The sequence below is a fragment of the Salvia splendens genome, chromosome 4 (genome assembly GCF_004379255.2).
Source record: "Salvia splendens isolate huo1 chromosome 4, SspV2, whole genome shotgun sequence".
NCBI lineage: Eukaryota > Viridiplantae > Streptophyta > Magnoliopsida > Lamiales > Lamiaceae > Salvia > Salvia splendens.
The window spans coordinates 19,286,054-19,301,724 of record NC_056035.1 but is presented as its reverse complement, the minus strand read 5'-3'; the positions used below and the strand labels follow the sequence as shown (position 1 = coordinate 19,301,724).

Sequence of the window (15,671 nt, the reverse complement as noted above, 5' to 3'; positions counted from 1 at the left end):
TCATGTTTTTTTGTTTGTAAATTATATTACATTGTTGTATGTTGTATACTTGTATATGTATTGTAAATTGTAATGTATCGTTGTCCGTTACAACTCAAATTCAATAAAATTGATACCATTTTCACCTTATTTGTCTTATTTCAATTTAAATTATCCATTGTCTTGTTCCAATTTATTGTATAAGTCCAAATTTCAAATTTATATTACATTATTGTATGTTGTATACTTGTATATGTATTATAAATTGTAATGTATCGTTGTCCGTTACAACTCAAATTCAATAAAATTGATATCATTTTCACCTTATTCGTCTTATTTCAATTTAAATTATCCATTGTCTTGTTCCAATTTATTGTATAAGTCCAAATTTCAAATTAAAAAAAAATTGAACCGTGAAACCGCCGGTTTTCGAACCAGAATCGTGTAAACCGTCAGAAAACCGGCGGTTCCGAACCTGAACCGTGAAATAGCCTCACGGTCCGATTTCGGTTCCGACTTCAACCAAACTGGAACCGGCGGTTCCAAACCGGAACCGCCGGTTTTTGAACCGTGGGTAACACTATCCGCGTATGTGTTTATTGATTACTCAAAGAATATTTACAAGAACACAGCGATTACGTGGTTCGGCTCTAGACCTACGTCCACGGGCAGAAAACTGGTGTATGTGTTTATTGATTACTCAAAGAATATTTACAAGAACACACTATTCTCTTGGAAATTTACAAGTGATAACGCTCTCAACTCGCTCAAAGTCGACCTGCTTCGAGAGCACAAATGCACAGTTGAAAAACTCTCTTCTTCACTTGATCTCTCTTGAATTATGTTGTTCTTCTTTCTCTTTCTCTTTCTTTTTTTCTCTGTTGAATGAGTGGAAGTATCGTCCCTACTTATAGGAAGTTGGGCTCGATCAATTCAGCTCAACCGCTAGCCTTTTCCCGAATTCTGTTACAACCGCTTAACCAAACTGTCACTTTCGGTTTGTGCATAACGGCTAGTTTCTGGAAATGCTTTCTCCTTGATCAAGCTATCTCCCTTTTCTCCTTGATCAAGTTATCTCCCTTTTCTCCTTGATCAAGTTATAGCTCTTGACCTTGATCAAGCTGCATCTCTTTTCCTTGGTCAAGCTGCATCTCCACCGTAGTCTGCAGTGCACCCAAGCTTATGCCTTGATCTTGATCAGCTCAATACACTAACAAATCCTCCACCTTGAGCGATCCAAGAACCCCATACATCTAGCTCCACCTTTCTCCTTTCACTTACAAATTCTGAACTACCCCAACCAAATCTAAGCAATGTCGAAACTTAGACTTTGGTAGAGCTTTTGTAAGAACATCAGCCGCGTTGTGAACGGTGCTCACCTTCTCAATTCTGACCGCACCTTTTTCAACCTCATCTCGAATGAAATGTAACCTCACGTCGATGTGTTTGCTCCGCTCATGAAAAGTCTGATGCTTTGCGAGGCAAATTGCGCTATTACTGTCGCATTTGATAGCAGCGTTTTCTTGCTTCACTCCAAAATCACCAACCATTCCCTTGAGCCAGAAGCTCTCTTTCACAGCCTCAGTCAATGCTATATATTCGGCCTCCGTTGTTGACAAAGCTACCACAGATTGAATATTGGACTTCTAGCCTACTGCCGAGCCAAACAAGGTAAAAATGTACCCAGATTGTGAGCACCTATTGTCGAGGTTAGCTGCATAATCTGAGTCATAAAAGCCAATAAGAGCATCTCCACTTCCATCATCTTCTATTCTGAACATGATTACCAGATCAGAGTTTCCCTTGAGATATTTAAGAATTCCCTTTAATGCTAACCAATGCTCTTTCCCTGGACAGGATGAGAAATGTCTGGTCTCGTGCATATCATCATGTACATTACACTGCCCACTATGTTGGAGTAAGGTATACGGCTCATCTCTTTCTCTTCTTGCTGATTTCTGGGGCACTGCTCTTTTGACAACTTTGTCTGCTGGGATATTGGAACTGTTGTTGTCTTGCTTCTCTAAATCTGATACTTCTGTATGACTTTCTTGATATAATCTTCATGAGACAACCACAAAACTCCCTTGTCTCTAACTCTGAATATATCCATGCCCAGTATCTTCCTAGCACTCCCCAGATCCTTGATCTCAAAGCCTTCTTTCAGCAAGTGCTTTACTCTATCTAACTCTTGCCTATCTGGTCCAGCAAGCAATATGTCGTCTACATACAGTAGTAAGTACACCATTGGTTCCTCTCCCTTAGATTTGAAGTAGACATAACTATCATACTTGGAATTTACAAATCCCATTTTCTTCATATGCTCATCAAATTTGATATGCCACTGCCTGCTTGCTTGTTTTAAACCGTAAAGGCTCTTTTTCAACAGACACACTTTATCCTCATTGCCATGTATCACAAAACCCTCTGACTGGTCCATATATATAGTCTCTTAAAGATCTCCATGAAGAAAAGCTTTCTTCACATCAAGCTGATCCAAAAACCAGTTTCTTTGTATAACTATGGCCAGTAGAATTCGAATTTAGGCATGCTTTACCACTGGAGAAAATACCTCATTATAGTCTATTCTCTCCTCTTGTGTGAAGCCTCTAGCTACAAGTCTTGCCTTAAATCTGATCTTGTTCTCTGCCTCCACCTTTTTCTTGAAAATCCATTTACAACTTATTGGCCTTTGTGTGGATGATCTATTCACAAGTATCCAAGTCTTATTCTTGAGTAAAGATTGTATTTCCTCTATCATAGCTTCCATCCACTGTTTGCTCTCCTTTGACCTCATGGCCTCCTTGAAGTTTGCGGGCTCTGCATACTCAATATTCTCTGCAATGCAAAATGCATAGAGCAAGTATTCTGCCTCACTGTATCTGGTTGATGGTTTAGGGACTCTTATAATCCTGTCTCTAGCTAGGACATAGTCACTTAGATCTTGCTCAGACTCCTCAGGGTCCAGAGTATCAGTGCCTGGCTCTTCTTGTTCATGATGAGCCTCTAATTGCTGCTCAGCCTCAGCATCTCTGTCAGATCCAGAAGCCTCCACCTGAGCTGATTTCTCAAGTTCTAAAATCTTGATCTCCATTAGTTTTTCATGCTCTGGCTCCTTTCTTAGATGGGATGGCCTTTCACTGTCCTGAGCCTTCTCCAGAAATGACATTCTATTCTCTTCAAATTGCACATCTCTAGATATAATGATCTTATGGTTTCCTGGTTCTATGCACCACAGCCTGTAGCCCTTTACTCCCTTCTGGTATCCAATCATCACACATCTCAAAGGTCTTGGCTCCAGCTTGCTTTGCCTGATGTGAGCATAAGCCATACAACCAAAAACTCTCATATTTGAGTAGTTCAGAGCCCTTCCATGCCACTTTTGATCTGCAATATCAAATGCTATTATTGAAGATGGACTTCTATTAATAAGCACTGCACCCATACTTACAGCCTCCCCCCAGAACCTTTTAGTCATTCCAGAGCTAAACAACATGCATCTAACCCGCTCTAAAATGGTTCTGTTCATGCGCTCAGCAACCCTATTTTACCGGGGATTGCTTGGAGTTGTCCTGTGCCTTCTCATCCCTTTCTCCTTGCAGAAAGAATCAAACTCATTGCTTAGGAATTCTAACCCATTGTCAGTTCTCAAGCACTTCAGTGAACAACCCTTCTCAACTTTAACTTCTCTACACCATTCTTTAAACCTCAGAAAAGTTTCTGACTTTTCTTTCAAGATAAACACCCAAAGCTTTCTCGAAAAATCATCAATGATGGATAGGAAATATTTACCTCTACCCAATGTGATTGGTGTAGCTGGCCCCCATAAATCACTGTGGGCATAGTTCAGTGGAGCTGTTGAACTGTGGATGCCCATTTCAAAGGGCAATTTCTTGCTTTTCCCGAGCACACATTACTCACATAACCCCAGCCGTTCACTAGGGTTTCCCAGCTTGATCAGGCTCTTCTTAGCTAGTTCTCTGATTCCTGCTTCCCCTAGATGCCCAAGCCTGAGATGTCAGGTTCTCAGATTCAAATCCTGCACCAAGTTCACTGATCCAGCAATCACAGTAGCCTTCAGATAGTACAAGCTCCTTCTTCTTTCAGCCATCATGACAACCTTCCCATTCTTGACAATATTCATGACTCCATCAGATAAAATGCAAGAGTAACCTGCAGCATCTAGAACTCCAATGGAGATCAGGTTCTTTTAATCTCTAGGATGAATCTCACACCAGTGAGTTACCTTACAGATCCATCATGAAGTCTGAGCCTTATACCCCATATTCCTCTGATTCTGCATATCTGATCATTTCCTAACAAGACTGATCCAGTTGCATCTTTGATTTTATCAAAACAGTCTATGTTGGACACTTGTGAAAACTGCATCCGGAGTCCATGATCTAAGGAAGCTCTTCCACATCTTCAGATACACACAGGGCCTTTGGGACTTCCAACTCTTCTGCAAGATCAGTAGTGTTCTTCCCACCTTCTTCCTCTGCCTGCTTCTTCTTCCAAGACCAGCAATTCTTCTTTAAGTGGCCAGGTTTCTTGCAGTAGTGGCATGATCTAGTCTCTTTCCCATCAGCTCCTTTATTCTTCCAAGGCTTCTTTTGTGATTTCTTCTTTCCATTCTTCTTGTAATCAGCAATATTCAGGCTCTCAGACACTATATCAGCAGGCTTGGAATTGTGTTTTTGGACCTCCTTAAGTTTCAAGGCGGAATAGACTTCCTTATAACTGATCTTAGACTCTATTCCCATAAGCATAGCATCTTTAAAGTGTTCATAGCTTGGTGGCAGAGAGTTTAACAGCATTAGAGCCTTATCCTCATCCTTGATCTCTTCATCAATATTCTCAAGATCATCAACACATTTTCCAAACTCTTCAAGCTACTCCAACACACCTTTCCCATCACCAATATTGAATGTCAACAGCTTCTGTTTCAAATGCAGCCGGTTGACCAATGACTTAGCCATGTACAATGACTCCAATTTGGACCAAACTCCAGCTGATGTATCTTCCTTTGAAACTTCTCTCAGAACTCTGTCAGTGAGGTTGAGGATCAAGGTGTTGTATGTCTTGTATTCCATATCTTGAGCCTTTGCATTTTCCTTTTCGTCTAGCTCAGGCTTCTTCTCCTCACCGCTGCCTCCACCATTCAAGATTTCCCATAAGCCCTGCTGCATTAGGATTACCTTCATTTTGAGTCTCCGCAGGCTGAAATCATTCGACCAGTGAACTTCTCCACATCAAATCTTGCTGTAGACATTTCCCCGAACAAGTGATGCCCTCCTGGAAAAAACCCTTTATGCCTTCACGATTACAGAAACGTTCCCACATACGGCGCCACGTTGTGAAGATTTTGATCGCGAAGTTGTGAGGGTTGATTGATCGATTGAATGAACCGCAACAAGAAAAGAAAATGACATAGCGATTACGTGGTTCGGCTCTAGGCCTACGTCCACGGGCAGAAAACTGGTGTATGTGTTTATTGATCACTCAAAGAAGATTTACAAGAACACTCTGTTCTCTTGGAAATTTACAAGTGATAATGCTCTCAACTCGCTCAAAGTCGACCTGCTTCGAGAGCACAAATGCACAGTTGAAAAACTCTCTTCTTCACTTGATCTCTCTTGAATTCTGTTGTTCTTCTTTCTCTTTCTCTTTCTTTTTTTCTCTGTTGAATGAGTGGAAGTATCGTCGCTACTTATAGGAAGTTGGGCTCAATCAATTCAGCTCAACCGCTAGCCTTTTCCTGAATTCTGTTACAACCGCTTAACCAAACTGTCACTTTCGGTTTGTGCATAACAGCTAGTTTCTGGAAATGCTTTCTCCTTGATCAAGCTATCTCCCTTTTCTCCTTGATCAAGTTATCTCCCGTTTCTCCTTGATCAAGCTGCATCTCTTTTCCTTGGTCAAGCTGCATCTCCACCGTAGTCTGCAGCGCACCCAAGCTTATGCCTTGATCTTGATCAGCTCAATACACTAACAAAATCCTTTTGCAGATGCTAGTAGTCATTTTATTAATCAATTCTATATCTATCTAAGAGAGATGGGAAGAAATAGAGAGAGATATTTTAAAATGGAGAAAAAAAAGAAACAGAGAAATAAATAAAGCGAAAAGAGAAAATACATAACCAAACTATTTAAAAGTAGGGGAATTTTTCACTTTAGACAGTAAAGTAGCAAAAAAGCTAGTAGTATAATTCTATATCATTAAGAGTAGCTAAAATAATAGTATTGCGTTATCAAAGGTGACAACTCAACGAACCCAATGATATTTAATCTGTGTTTTTTGTTTTGATTCGTTATTCATTGTGTGTATCTTGATACGTACTCTTTAATAATATACGCTTACTGACACACTCAAAATATCATAAACTCACTCGTGTTTTCATGATAGTTTAATAGTTACACATTATTATTATCGAGACAGGGCATTGATGCTTGCTAACTTTGACCCATCTCATTTTCAACTGTTAAATATACGTGTTGCATTTCAAGATATTCAACAGACATCAAGCTAGACCTGCCCTTTGATTTTTCTAAATGTGGACAACATAAGTATCATATTTTAAAATGCAGACTAAAGTGAGGTATTGTCTTATTTGGTTGATTTCAAGACTTTTAATTTTAGAAAAATATAGAGTATTAGTACCTTGATTGGAGGATCACGGCGTGGCATCTTTGTATGCATATGGATTTGTTGTTGTTGTTGTTGTTGTCGTCGTCGTTGTAACAACAGCTCTTGTTTTGTCCGAGTTGAATCCATGTATGTCGGACCCCAGCTAAGGCCGGCACTGAATTTAGAGTTGTCCCTTCCTTCTCCTCTTCCCTTATATATCATTACATTACTTATAACATAACTTGTACTAACCGAATTTTTTCATGGAGGACTCGAACAAGTTGGAGGAGGGGTTCGAACCTGGCCCACAGCTCGCAAGCAAAAACGAACAGCTTGAGGGAGACAGAGCTGCTGCTCATGATGTTAGCATTGAGGCTGAGAGTAAGGGCACGACGACGTCAGAGGGGCAGCCAGTGAAGAGCAAGAGAGTTGCGACGTTGGATGCCTTTAGAGGGCTCACGATAGTGGTATGAAAAGCAATGCACTTTTATTAACTGTTGTGTTGTAACTGATTAAGAAACGGTTTGGTGTGTTTGCAGTTGATTGATACTTGTAGATGATGCTGGAGGGGCGTACGAACGCATTGACCACTCGCCATGGAATGGCTGCACGCTTGCAGACTTCGTTATGCCCTTCTTCCTCTTCATCGTGGGAGTCGCCATCACTCTTGCCCTCAAGGTGCATTCATCGTATCTTTTATTCATCCGAGTTGCTTGAACAAGTCTACTAAAATTATGATTTTATTGTTTTGAAGAGAATTCCGAAGGTCTCATTTGCGGTTAGGAAGGTGATACTAAGGACATTGAAGCTTCTGTTTTGGGGAATTCTGTTGCAAGGTATAGAATAATAATACGGATTTCCTTGTGAAAGTAGTTCCGTGTAACCTTTTTTCGAATAAACAATACGAGTTTGTGCACATTGCAGGAGGATATCTCACGCACCGGATGATTTATCGTACGGAGTTGATATGAAGGTGATCAGATGGTGTGGCATTCTCCAGGTGAGAAATGACAGTTCAAAACTATTGAATTCTTGACATGACTAATTGTCACACATTTTGTTGATCATGGATATAGAGGATAGCTTTGGTCTACTTCATCGTAGCCCTAATCGAAATTCTGACCACGAAGATCAGGCCGACTACTCTAGAACCTTCTCGGTTATCCATCTTTTCTGCCTATAGGTGGCAATGGTAAGTCTACTCATTTTGATTTAGGCTTCAAAATTCGGAATTTGGTTTGTGTAAAAATAAATTATTGGTTTCAGGTTGGGTGGATTTGTAGCATTTGTGATCTACATGGTTACGACGTTCTCTCTGTATGTTCCTGATTGGAGTTTCGTGCTGCACGAGCACCACAAATCAGAAAGATACTACGTAATCTGTGATGACTTTTACTAGAAAATGAGCTTAACGTTAGCGTAAGATGTTGAAAATGAGGTACGATATTACAGGTAAAATGTGGGATGAGAGGGCATTTAGGGCCTGCTTGCAATGCAGTTGGTTATGTGGACAGACAAGTCTGGGGGATTAATCATCTCTACTCCGATCCAGTTTGGAAGCGGTTAAGGGTTAGCTCTAATCGTCGTCAAATTCTAATATGCTTCATTCATTTAGAGAGAAAACATTATGTTATGTTTACTGGCCATGTATTACAGGCTTGCACTTTCAGTTCACCGAGTTCTGGTCCACTGCGCAAGGACGCGCCTAGTTGGTGCCGTGCTCCATTTGAACCCGAGGAGCTGTTGAGGTCTGAATACATGTGAATGATTCTTGATTTTTGAACTCTTGATCAATGCTTGGATTTTCATGCAGCTCGATTTCAGCTATCGTGTCTGGCACAATTGGGATTCACTATGGCCATATTCTGATCCATTTTAAGGTGGTTGATTGAAGATTGAGAAAATCACTATGGTATTGGTTTGTTTGATAATGGAGAATGTGTTTGTTGGTTGCAGGGTCATGCTGAGAGGCTTAAGCATTGGGTGCGTATGGCTGTTGTTTTGCTAGTAGTGGCCTTAATTCTTCATTTTACAGATGGTAATGTGGTTATTACTACTTTAGAAGAGGTGGTTATTTTAAGAATGTAGTCAATTTTTTTAACTGTGGTTCAGCTATTCCCATCAACAAGCAGCTCTACAGTTTCAGCTATGTTTGTTTCACAGCTGGTGCAGCAGGCATTGTATTCTCTGCCTTCTACATACTGGTATATATTACTACTACTATATACAAATGGATGTATTGAGGTGTGATCCGTTGCTAAGTTTCTTAAGTTACTAACTCATCAATGCAGTGTATTAAAAATGTCAGCGTAAACTTAGTTGATATTTTAATACACTGTGTTGACATTGATATTTAAAATTTCAACACAATATATTAAAATGTCAACACAAATTTGTGCTGACATTTTAATGTGATTGTGTTGACATTTCTAATACAATTGCATTGATGAGTTAGCAAATTAGCAATTTAAGGAAATTTAGCATTACAACGCACCCCTGGATGTATGTTTGCATTTCTGTGTGTGTGTGCCTGAGAAAAGAAGCATATGCAGATTGATGTTTGGGGAATGCGAACGCCGTTTCTGTTTCTGGAATGGATAGGGATGAATGCGATGCTGGTGTTTGTCATGGCAGCGCAGGGAATTTTCGCGGGTTTTGTAAATGGGTGGTATTTCAAGGATTCTGATAACATGGTGTAAAGCTGATTCATAAATAAATACATGTAGAATTTGAGAGTGAAAATGTATGTTGTTCAGGAGAATTGGATTCAGGAGCAATGTGTGGAAATCAGAGAGAGTTGGAACTCTGTTGTATGTATTGTTTGCTGAAATCACATTCTGGGGTGTGGTCTCTGGCATTTTGCACAAACTTGGTATCTATTGGAAATTGTAAGCATAATGTATGTCTCAACATTTTCATAAGCTCATTGAGCAGTTAACTGTATTAAACTAAGAGATACATAGCTCTAAGTAAGCTTAGCTTTACAATACAATAGTAGTACATAGTCAAATATGTACATATTTGTAGAGTGAAAAACAGTAACTTCGGTGACATATTACGAACTATATACAGATTGCATCGTGCACCCAAGTAGAGTAAAACACCGCGAGACGAGTAACAATTACTTCCAACTCATCAACATCTTCCAAACCGTCTCCTCTACCTTTTCCTTTGAGACACAACCAACGTCCCCTTCATCAAGTAAAACCCGATAAACTTCCCACTCCCGATCCCTAATCACATACCTCCCGATTTCAGCCTGCGACACCAAACGGGATTCTTATAAACGTGACATGTTTGACCAAGTTTAAACAAAGCTATTTCATCTGCGATACAATGTAACATCTAAACCCAAAAAATAAAATTATTTGGAAAAAGGATGTTTCAAACTAACAGTAACGGATGATGAGGACTGTGAGCAGTGAGAATTACCGAAAAGATTGGCGTATCAAGCATCTTGAGAGCTAGTGTAATGTCGTAGAATACTAGGGGGCGACCTTTTCCTGATAACTCGACTGGATTCGCAACGAGCAGCTCAGTATCAGGGCCACGGCTGATCAAGGATACTCTGAGAGGACGACTCAGTTCCATCTCTAGGCGAGATTTCAATCTGTCCTGCTTGCTCGGGTCAACTATCTTCTTTCCGTCAGCGTGCATGATAAACAAGTCCATCTCACACTTTGTGTTCTCTTTTGTAGTGATGCGTCCATACGAAATCTGGTTAATAATTCAGATGGCCATTAGCTCTTAGTGGAAAAAAGGCAAGGTAGCAGAAATTTGGACAGTCAAACGAACTATCTACCTGGATGTTATAATCCTTCAAAGTCCGCATAACATCGTACAAGAGACCTTTGTGATCCTGGCAAACGAGTTGGAGAAGAGTGTGTGAAGGGCTCAATGAATTATCCATGGCGACCGATGGCCATTGAAGGGCAGTACTGGAGTCATCTCGAGGTTCGTCTATGTTGAACATGCCTTGGGTAACTGCGTCTGAAAGAAACGAGGTTCCTTGACAACAGACAGTAATTTCAGGACCAACCATTTCTATCTCGCAGCTCATCATGGTATCCCCAATAACGCCTTTTAAATGTTCGTATGTGTCCTCCTTTCCCTTCTTCGTATGTAGAAGTTCCCTGATAAGCCAACTGTGAGATGGAATAATACTCTATCGACCAAAATCGACGTTCATATTTGAAACAAAAATTGATAACGCATAAGGCATAACGGTGAAAGCTTTTCAAAACTCATAGCAAGAAGGATTGTGGTAACCTTGCATCTGTTAGGAAGAAGAGATCCATCACTTTCCCATCCGGAGTTGTCGATACCTTCACTCTCTTTATCGTCAACTCGAGCTCACAAAGAACCTCCGTCACATCTGCCAAAAAAACCCTCCAAATTTCACCATTCTTAAGTTGAATACCTTACTACCTAACATTACATCAGAACTAGGCACATAAATCGTCCGAAAATCCCGAGATAACTAAGATATACTCCATCTGTCCACCATTTAAAGAGTCATTTTGTCATTTTGGATTGTTCACGATTTATAGAACCATTTACTTTTTAGTATGCGAACCCCACATTTTACTAACTTTTTACCCTCACAATCCAATATAAAACTAATACTAAAAATGGGTCTCACATTCCACTTCCTTCCTCCCTTTACTTTTCTTCACAAATTCAAATAATTTCTTAAAACCGTGCGAATCAAAAGTGTTCTTTAAATGGTAGACGGAGGGAGTAGAACCAAACTACAAAACCTATAGTTTCTGAAACAAAAACAGCAAAACCAATTGAAAAACAGAATTACTAATAAAAAGGAAAAATGAAGCCTGAAGAATATACCATGCAAAAGGCCTGATCTGTCAAGGCAACAGAACTTCAAGAGGAAGACATGAGGAGGCTTAGGAGGTTGCAATTGGGCATAATAGAGAATCCCAGAAGCCAAGGAAGAGGAAGGGCAAGCCTCCATCAATCTCTTCTTCAGCAAACCCCACCGTGTATTCTGCCTGCCCACCACCCACAACACTATGTAGCACCATTTTCCGTCGGTAGACACATCTCCACAAATCCAGTAAACACAAAATTTATCAATTTTTATAATCACTGGATAAAATTACAACATGAACTTGATAAATAAAATTGAGCATACCAGTTCGGACAAGAGTGAGGCCAAAGAAGAGAATTATGCGGCAGAGATCAGAACCCAAGCCGGTCTTGTCGGGGCAATTTACGGTAATAACAGTGGGCTCTTCTTCTTTCTCCGGCTGCCGAATTATCACAGCATCATCAAGCAGTATCCCCATCTCTTGTTTTCTTTTTCCTTTCTTAAAAAGATTTAAACTTTCCTTATCTATACCGCAACCAAATCGAAAGAACCCACCTTTTTGTGTTAACTTTATACATGATAATGCATCAACATTCCTCAGAAGAATTCACGATACTGGTCTTTAACATTTATCTCTTCTATTTAGTGATAGTGAAATTGTGAATAAATTAGGTGTTAATTCAAAGGGGGTGCCTTTTTCTTCAAAATTTTGGGTTGATGGAAGGCGGGGGAGCCAGCCCCCAATTTGCCTTTTTTTTCTCTTCTTCTCGTGAATGTGACGGTTCACGAGATATTGCCCTCTTTTTTTCATAATTAACTTTTCATCTAATTATTTAAAGCTCTGTATGGTAAGTTTATGAAAAAATTAATGAAGCGAGTATAAATTTGTTGTGGTATTATATATAGATTAACCAAGGGAATAGGATCAAATGCAAACTCTAATTATTGTACAAACTTCAAATTATGATCTTGACAATTAGAAAATGTCAATAGATGACAAAATACTAGCAACAGAAATGTCATTACAGTGTCAACCGTTATACTGTGTTGATATTTCTTGTTGCTACTATTTTGTCTATCTGTTGATATTTTTTAACAGTCCAGATCATAGTTTAAAGTTTATACAATATATGAATTTGCATTTTATCACTACCTATTAACCAAAGTTAGATGTTTTTACTTGCGCATTTCTTTCTCTTTATTTTTACTTTTTCTTCATGTGATCGTTCTCTTTTTGTTATAGTAATAATTTTAATGCAGCCTTTCATTTTACTATTTCTTTCTTTTATTAATTTTTTAAATATTTTCTTTCTTATATTGATTTTTTCTACTCCCTCCGTCACTTAAATTTGTCACATTTTTTCATTTCTGTCTGTCCCGTAAAATTTGTCACTTTTCACTTTTTATCATTTTTTGTAATGGACCTCATATTTCACTAATTCATTTCAACTCACATTTTATTAGACCATTAGCAGTGGGGCGCCATAAGGCGCGCCACGTCATCAGTTTTATCATCCTACCCCCACCTGCAGTGGGGCGCCCTGAAGCGCGCCCTATGCATTTTCTTTTATTTAAATATTTAAATAACTACAAAAAATGGAAAAAAAACTCCATTTCATTTATAAAAATTAATACATTTATTAAAATTAGTGTTCATACATTTATAAAAATTAATGTTCATATGCTTATGAGTTAGTCAAGAGTAGAGTCACATTATTAGTAATGTAATTGGATTTAAAATTAGAAAAATTCATGTTATAAAAATTACATACATTTTATAAAAATTAATACATTTTATAAAAATTAATTTTTATCACATTTTCATCTTAATAAATGTATAAAACAATTTAGTTTTCAAGATATCTCAACTAGTGTGTAGTCCAATGGTTAGGATTATTGCCTTCCAAACAATAGACCTGGGTTCGAACCTCGGCAAATGCATTTTTTTAAGTAAAATGCGTGCCTATCGCCCGCCGCGCCCACAATGGCGCGGACGATGTATCGGGCGTGGGCTTCAGGCGCGCCCGATGGCAGGCACCCACAATGGTGCCATCGTTCGCGCCCGAGGACGATGGACGCCATCGGGCATCCCATTGTGGGTGCACTTATAGTTAGGGCCGGCAATTTTTGACACGACACGATAACACGACACGAACCGGTACGAAATTAATGGGTTTGGGTCAGAGCTTATTGGGTTCGTGTCCTTATCGGGTCGACCCGTTAAGGACACAAAAAATTCGTGTCGTGTTCGTGTTATCCGTTAACAATACGTGTCTGTGTCGTTTTCGTGTCGGGTTCGTGTTATCCGTTAACAAATAATATTTTAATATTATTAATTCTTATTATTTTTATTTTTCAATATTTATTAAATTGACTCTCATAGTCTCATATGGTCATATCTCATTTAAATCATTTAAATATTTAATCACTTTCCAATACGTGTTGTTATCGTGTCGTGTTGATCCGAAGTGGTTCGTGTCGTGTTCGTGTCTGAGGGTAGCGGGTCGTGTTCGTGTTCGTGTTTGGGGTTTTCTTAACAGGTCGTGTTCGTGTTTGTTGTTATCGTGTTCGTGTCGTTATCGTGTCGACACGATAATGACCCGACACGCACGATTTGCCACCCCTACTTATAGTATTAACACTATATATAGAAGTCGGACTCACTCTTCACCAAATTATTTAACTCATCTTCATTATATTTCTTAAAATTTATTATATTTCTTAAAACTCGTGTCTCATCAAAATGTGATAAAATTGAAGTGACCTAGGAAGTACTGTTTTTATGTTGCAAACTGAATTTATAACAATCACTACCGCCTTACCAACTTAATTTAGCACGAATAAATTGAACATTATATTCACTCAAAGCAGTTTTGGCAAAAAATAAAGCTATTGGTGAAAATAAAAGGCAGAAATTATTGGACCGAAAAATGGTCCAATCAATAGAAGTCTTGAAATGCTTATATATGGATGTATAATTAGTAGAAGTTGCATGTATGTATTCATGTGTACTAATGTAAACTACTTTTCTGATTGTAATGCATATCACGGAGGCGATTCTTCCCGGAATCCGGCAACCACTCCGGTGAATTTCCCGGCGACCCATTACCGGTTGACAGCAAAAAAAAACTGCATCTTCAAGTAGACAGTTTAGATTAAAACTATGCGGCATGGTTTATACCTCTGTCCTTTCCAACCTTCCGTTGAGTATGCATCAATTAGATTCTGCTCCAACTTCACTTTATTACTCCTATAGTTATCTTGGTTTTTTTTTAATTTTCAGCTAAAGTGATTTAAAAATATAAGAATATCTTTACTTTAATATAAAGAAATTATGTAATCAAAATAAATAAAAATGGAAAATATATTAAATTATTATAAAAGAGAATAAAAGTATTAACATATGATTTTATTGAATTATTAAAATAGTTAAATCATACCACTTTGTGGATCTAATTGGATGACAAAAGTCGTATTGTTTCATGGGCTCCTGTGCAAGCACAACATGCTTAACTACCTACAATAAAAAGAGGACATAGGAAAAAAAAATTGATAGAGCTACATTTTAAAAATTTTATTATCATTTTAGCTGATTTAGTAGATCATTTAGCTAACAATTCACATAACATTTAGAATAAATGAATACAGCGGTAAAGAAAAAAAATGTTGTGTATGTACTTATAAACATAAAAAACTATTAAGAGCAAGATATGAATATTAGAGCATCCAGAGCATTCACCAAGTGAGCTGCAGCTCGTCCGTCCGTTCGTGCTAACGGCGCGGCACCGCCGTGCCAGCGAGCAGCATACGTGGCAGGCGGTGATTGTAATTTGATTTTTTTAAATCAGATTTTAATTAAAAAATCTGATTAAAAATATATATATATATTTTCCCACTTCGCAAAAAATTATATCCGTTTTCTACCCACTTTTAATTTATTTTTTGATTTTTTTCCCCAAAAATACACATTTTCATCTATAAATACCACCACTTTCACACCCAAAAATTCACACCACACTACACAATTCTCATCTACATTCTCTCATTTCCATTCTCAATTCTCAATCTTTCTTCCACTCCTACAACATAACAATGTCCGGCCACGGCGATCACCCCCGGCTCCCACGGTTGGAACCCCGAGTGGTTCGGTTCACAATTGTTTCCTAGTTCGGAAACGGAATATTCGGCCCCTCCTCAAACCCAAGGTTCGGAAGTTCCGGGTGGCTACCGGCCTTA

At 38.7% G+C, this 15,671-nt stretch overlaps 1 protein-coding gene and 1 pseudogene across 1 annotated transcript; one reads left to right on the top strand and one right to left on the bottom strand.

Annotated features, from left to right (window-relative positions):
- The first annotated feature begins 6,963 nt into the window (after nucleotides 1–6,963).
- On the top strand, nucleotides 6,964–9,392 carry LOC121801337 (annotated as a pseudogene).
- Nucleotides 9,393–9,519: 127 nt separating this feature from the next.
- On the bottom strand, nucleotides 9,520–12,140 carry LOC121801336 (ACT domain-containing protein ACR10-like). Its single transcript, XM_042200808.1, has 6 exons — nucleotides 11,760–12,140; nucleotides 11,453–11,668; nucleotides 10,877–10,982; nucleotides 10,410–10,740; nucleotides 10,040–10,324; nucleotides 9,520–9,866 (listed from the first exon to the last, which is right to left on the bottom strand). The coding sequence occupies exons 1-6, from the start codon at nucleotides 11,911–11,913 to the stop codon at nucleotides 9,729–9,731; spliced, it is 1,230 nt and encodes a 409-aa protein (XP_042056742.1). The 5' UTR covers nucleotides 11,914–12,140; the 3' UTR covers nucleotides 9,520–9,728.
- Nucleotides 12,141–15,671: the final 3,531 nt, after the last annotated feature.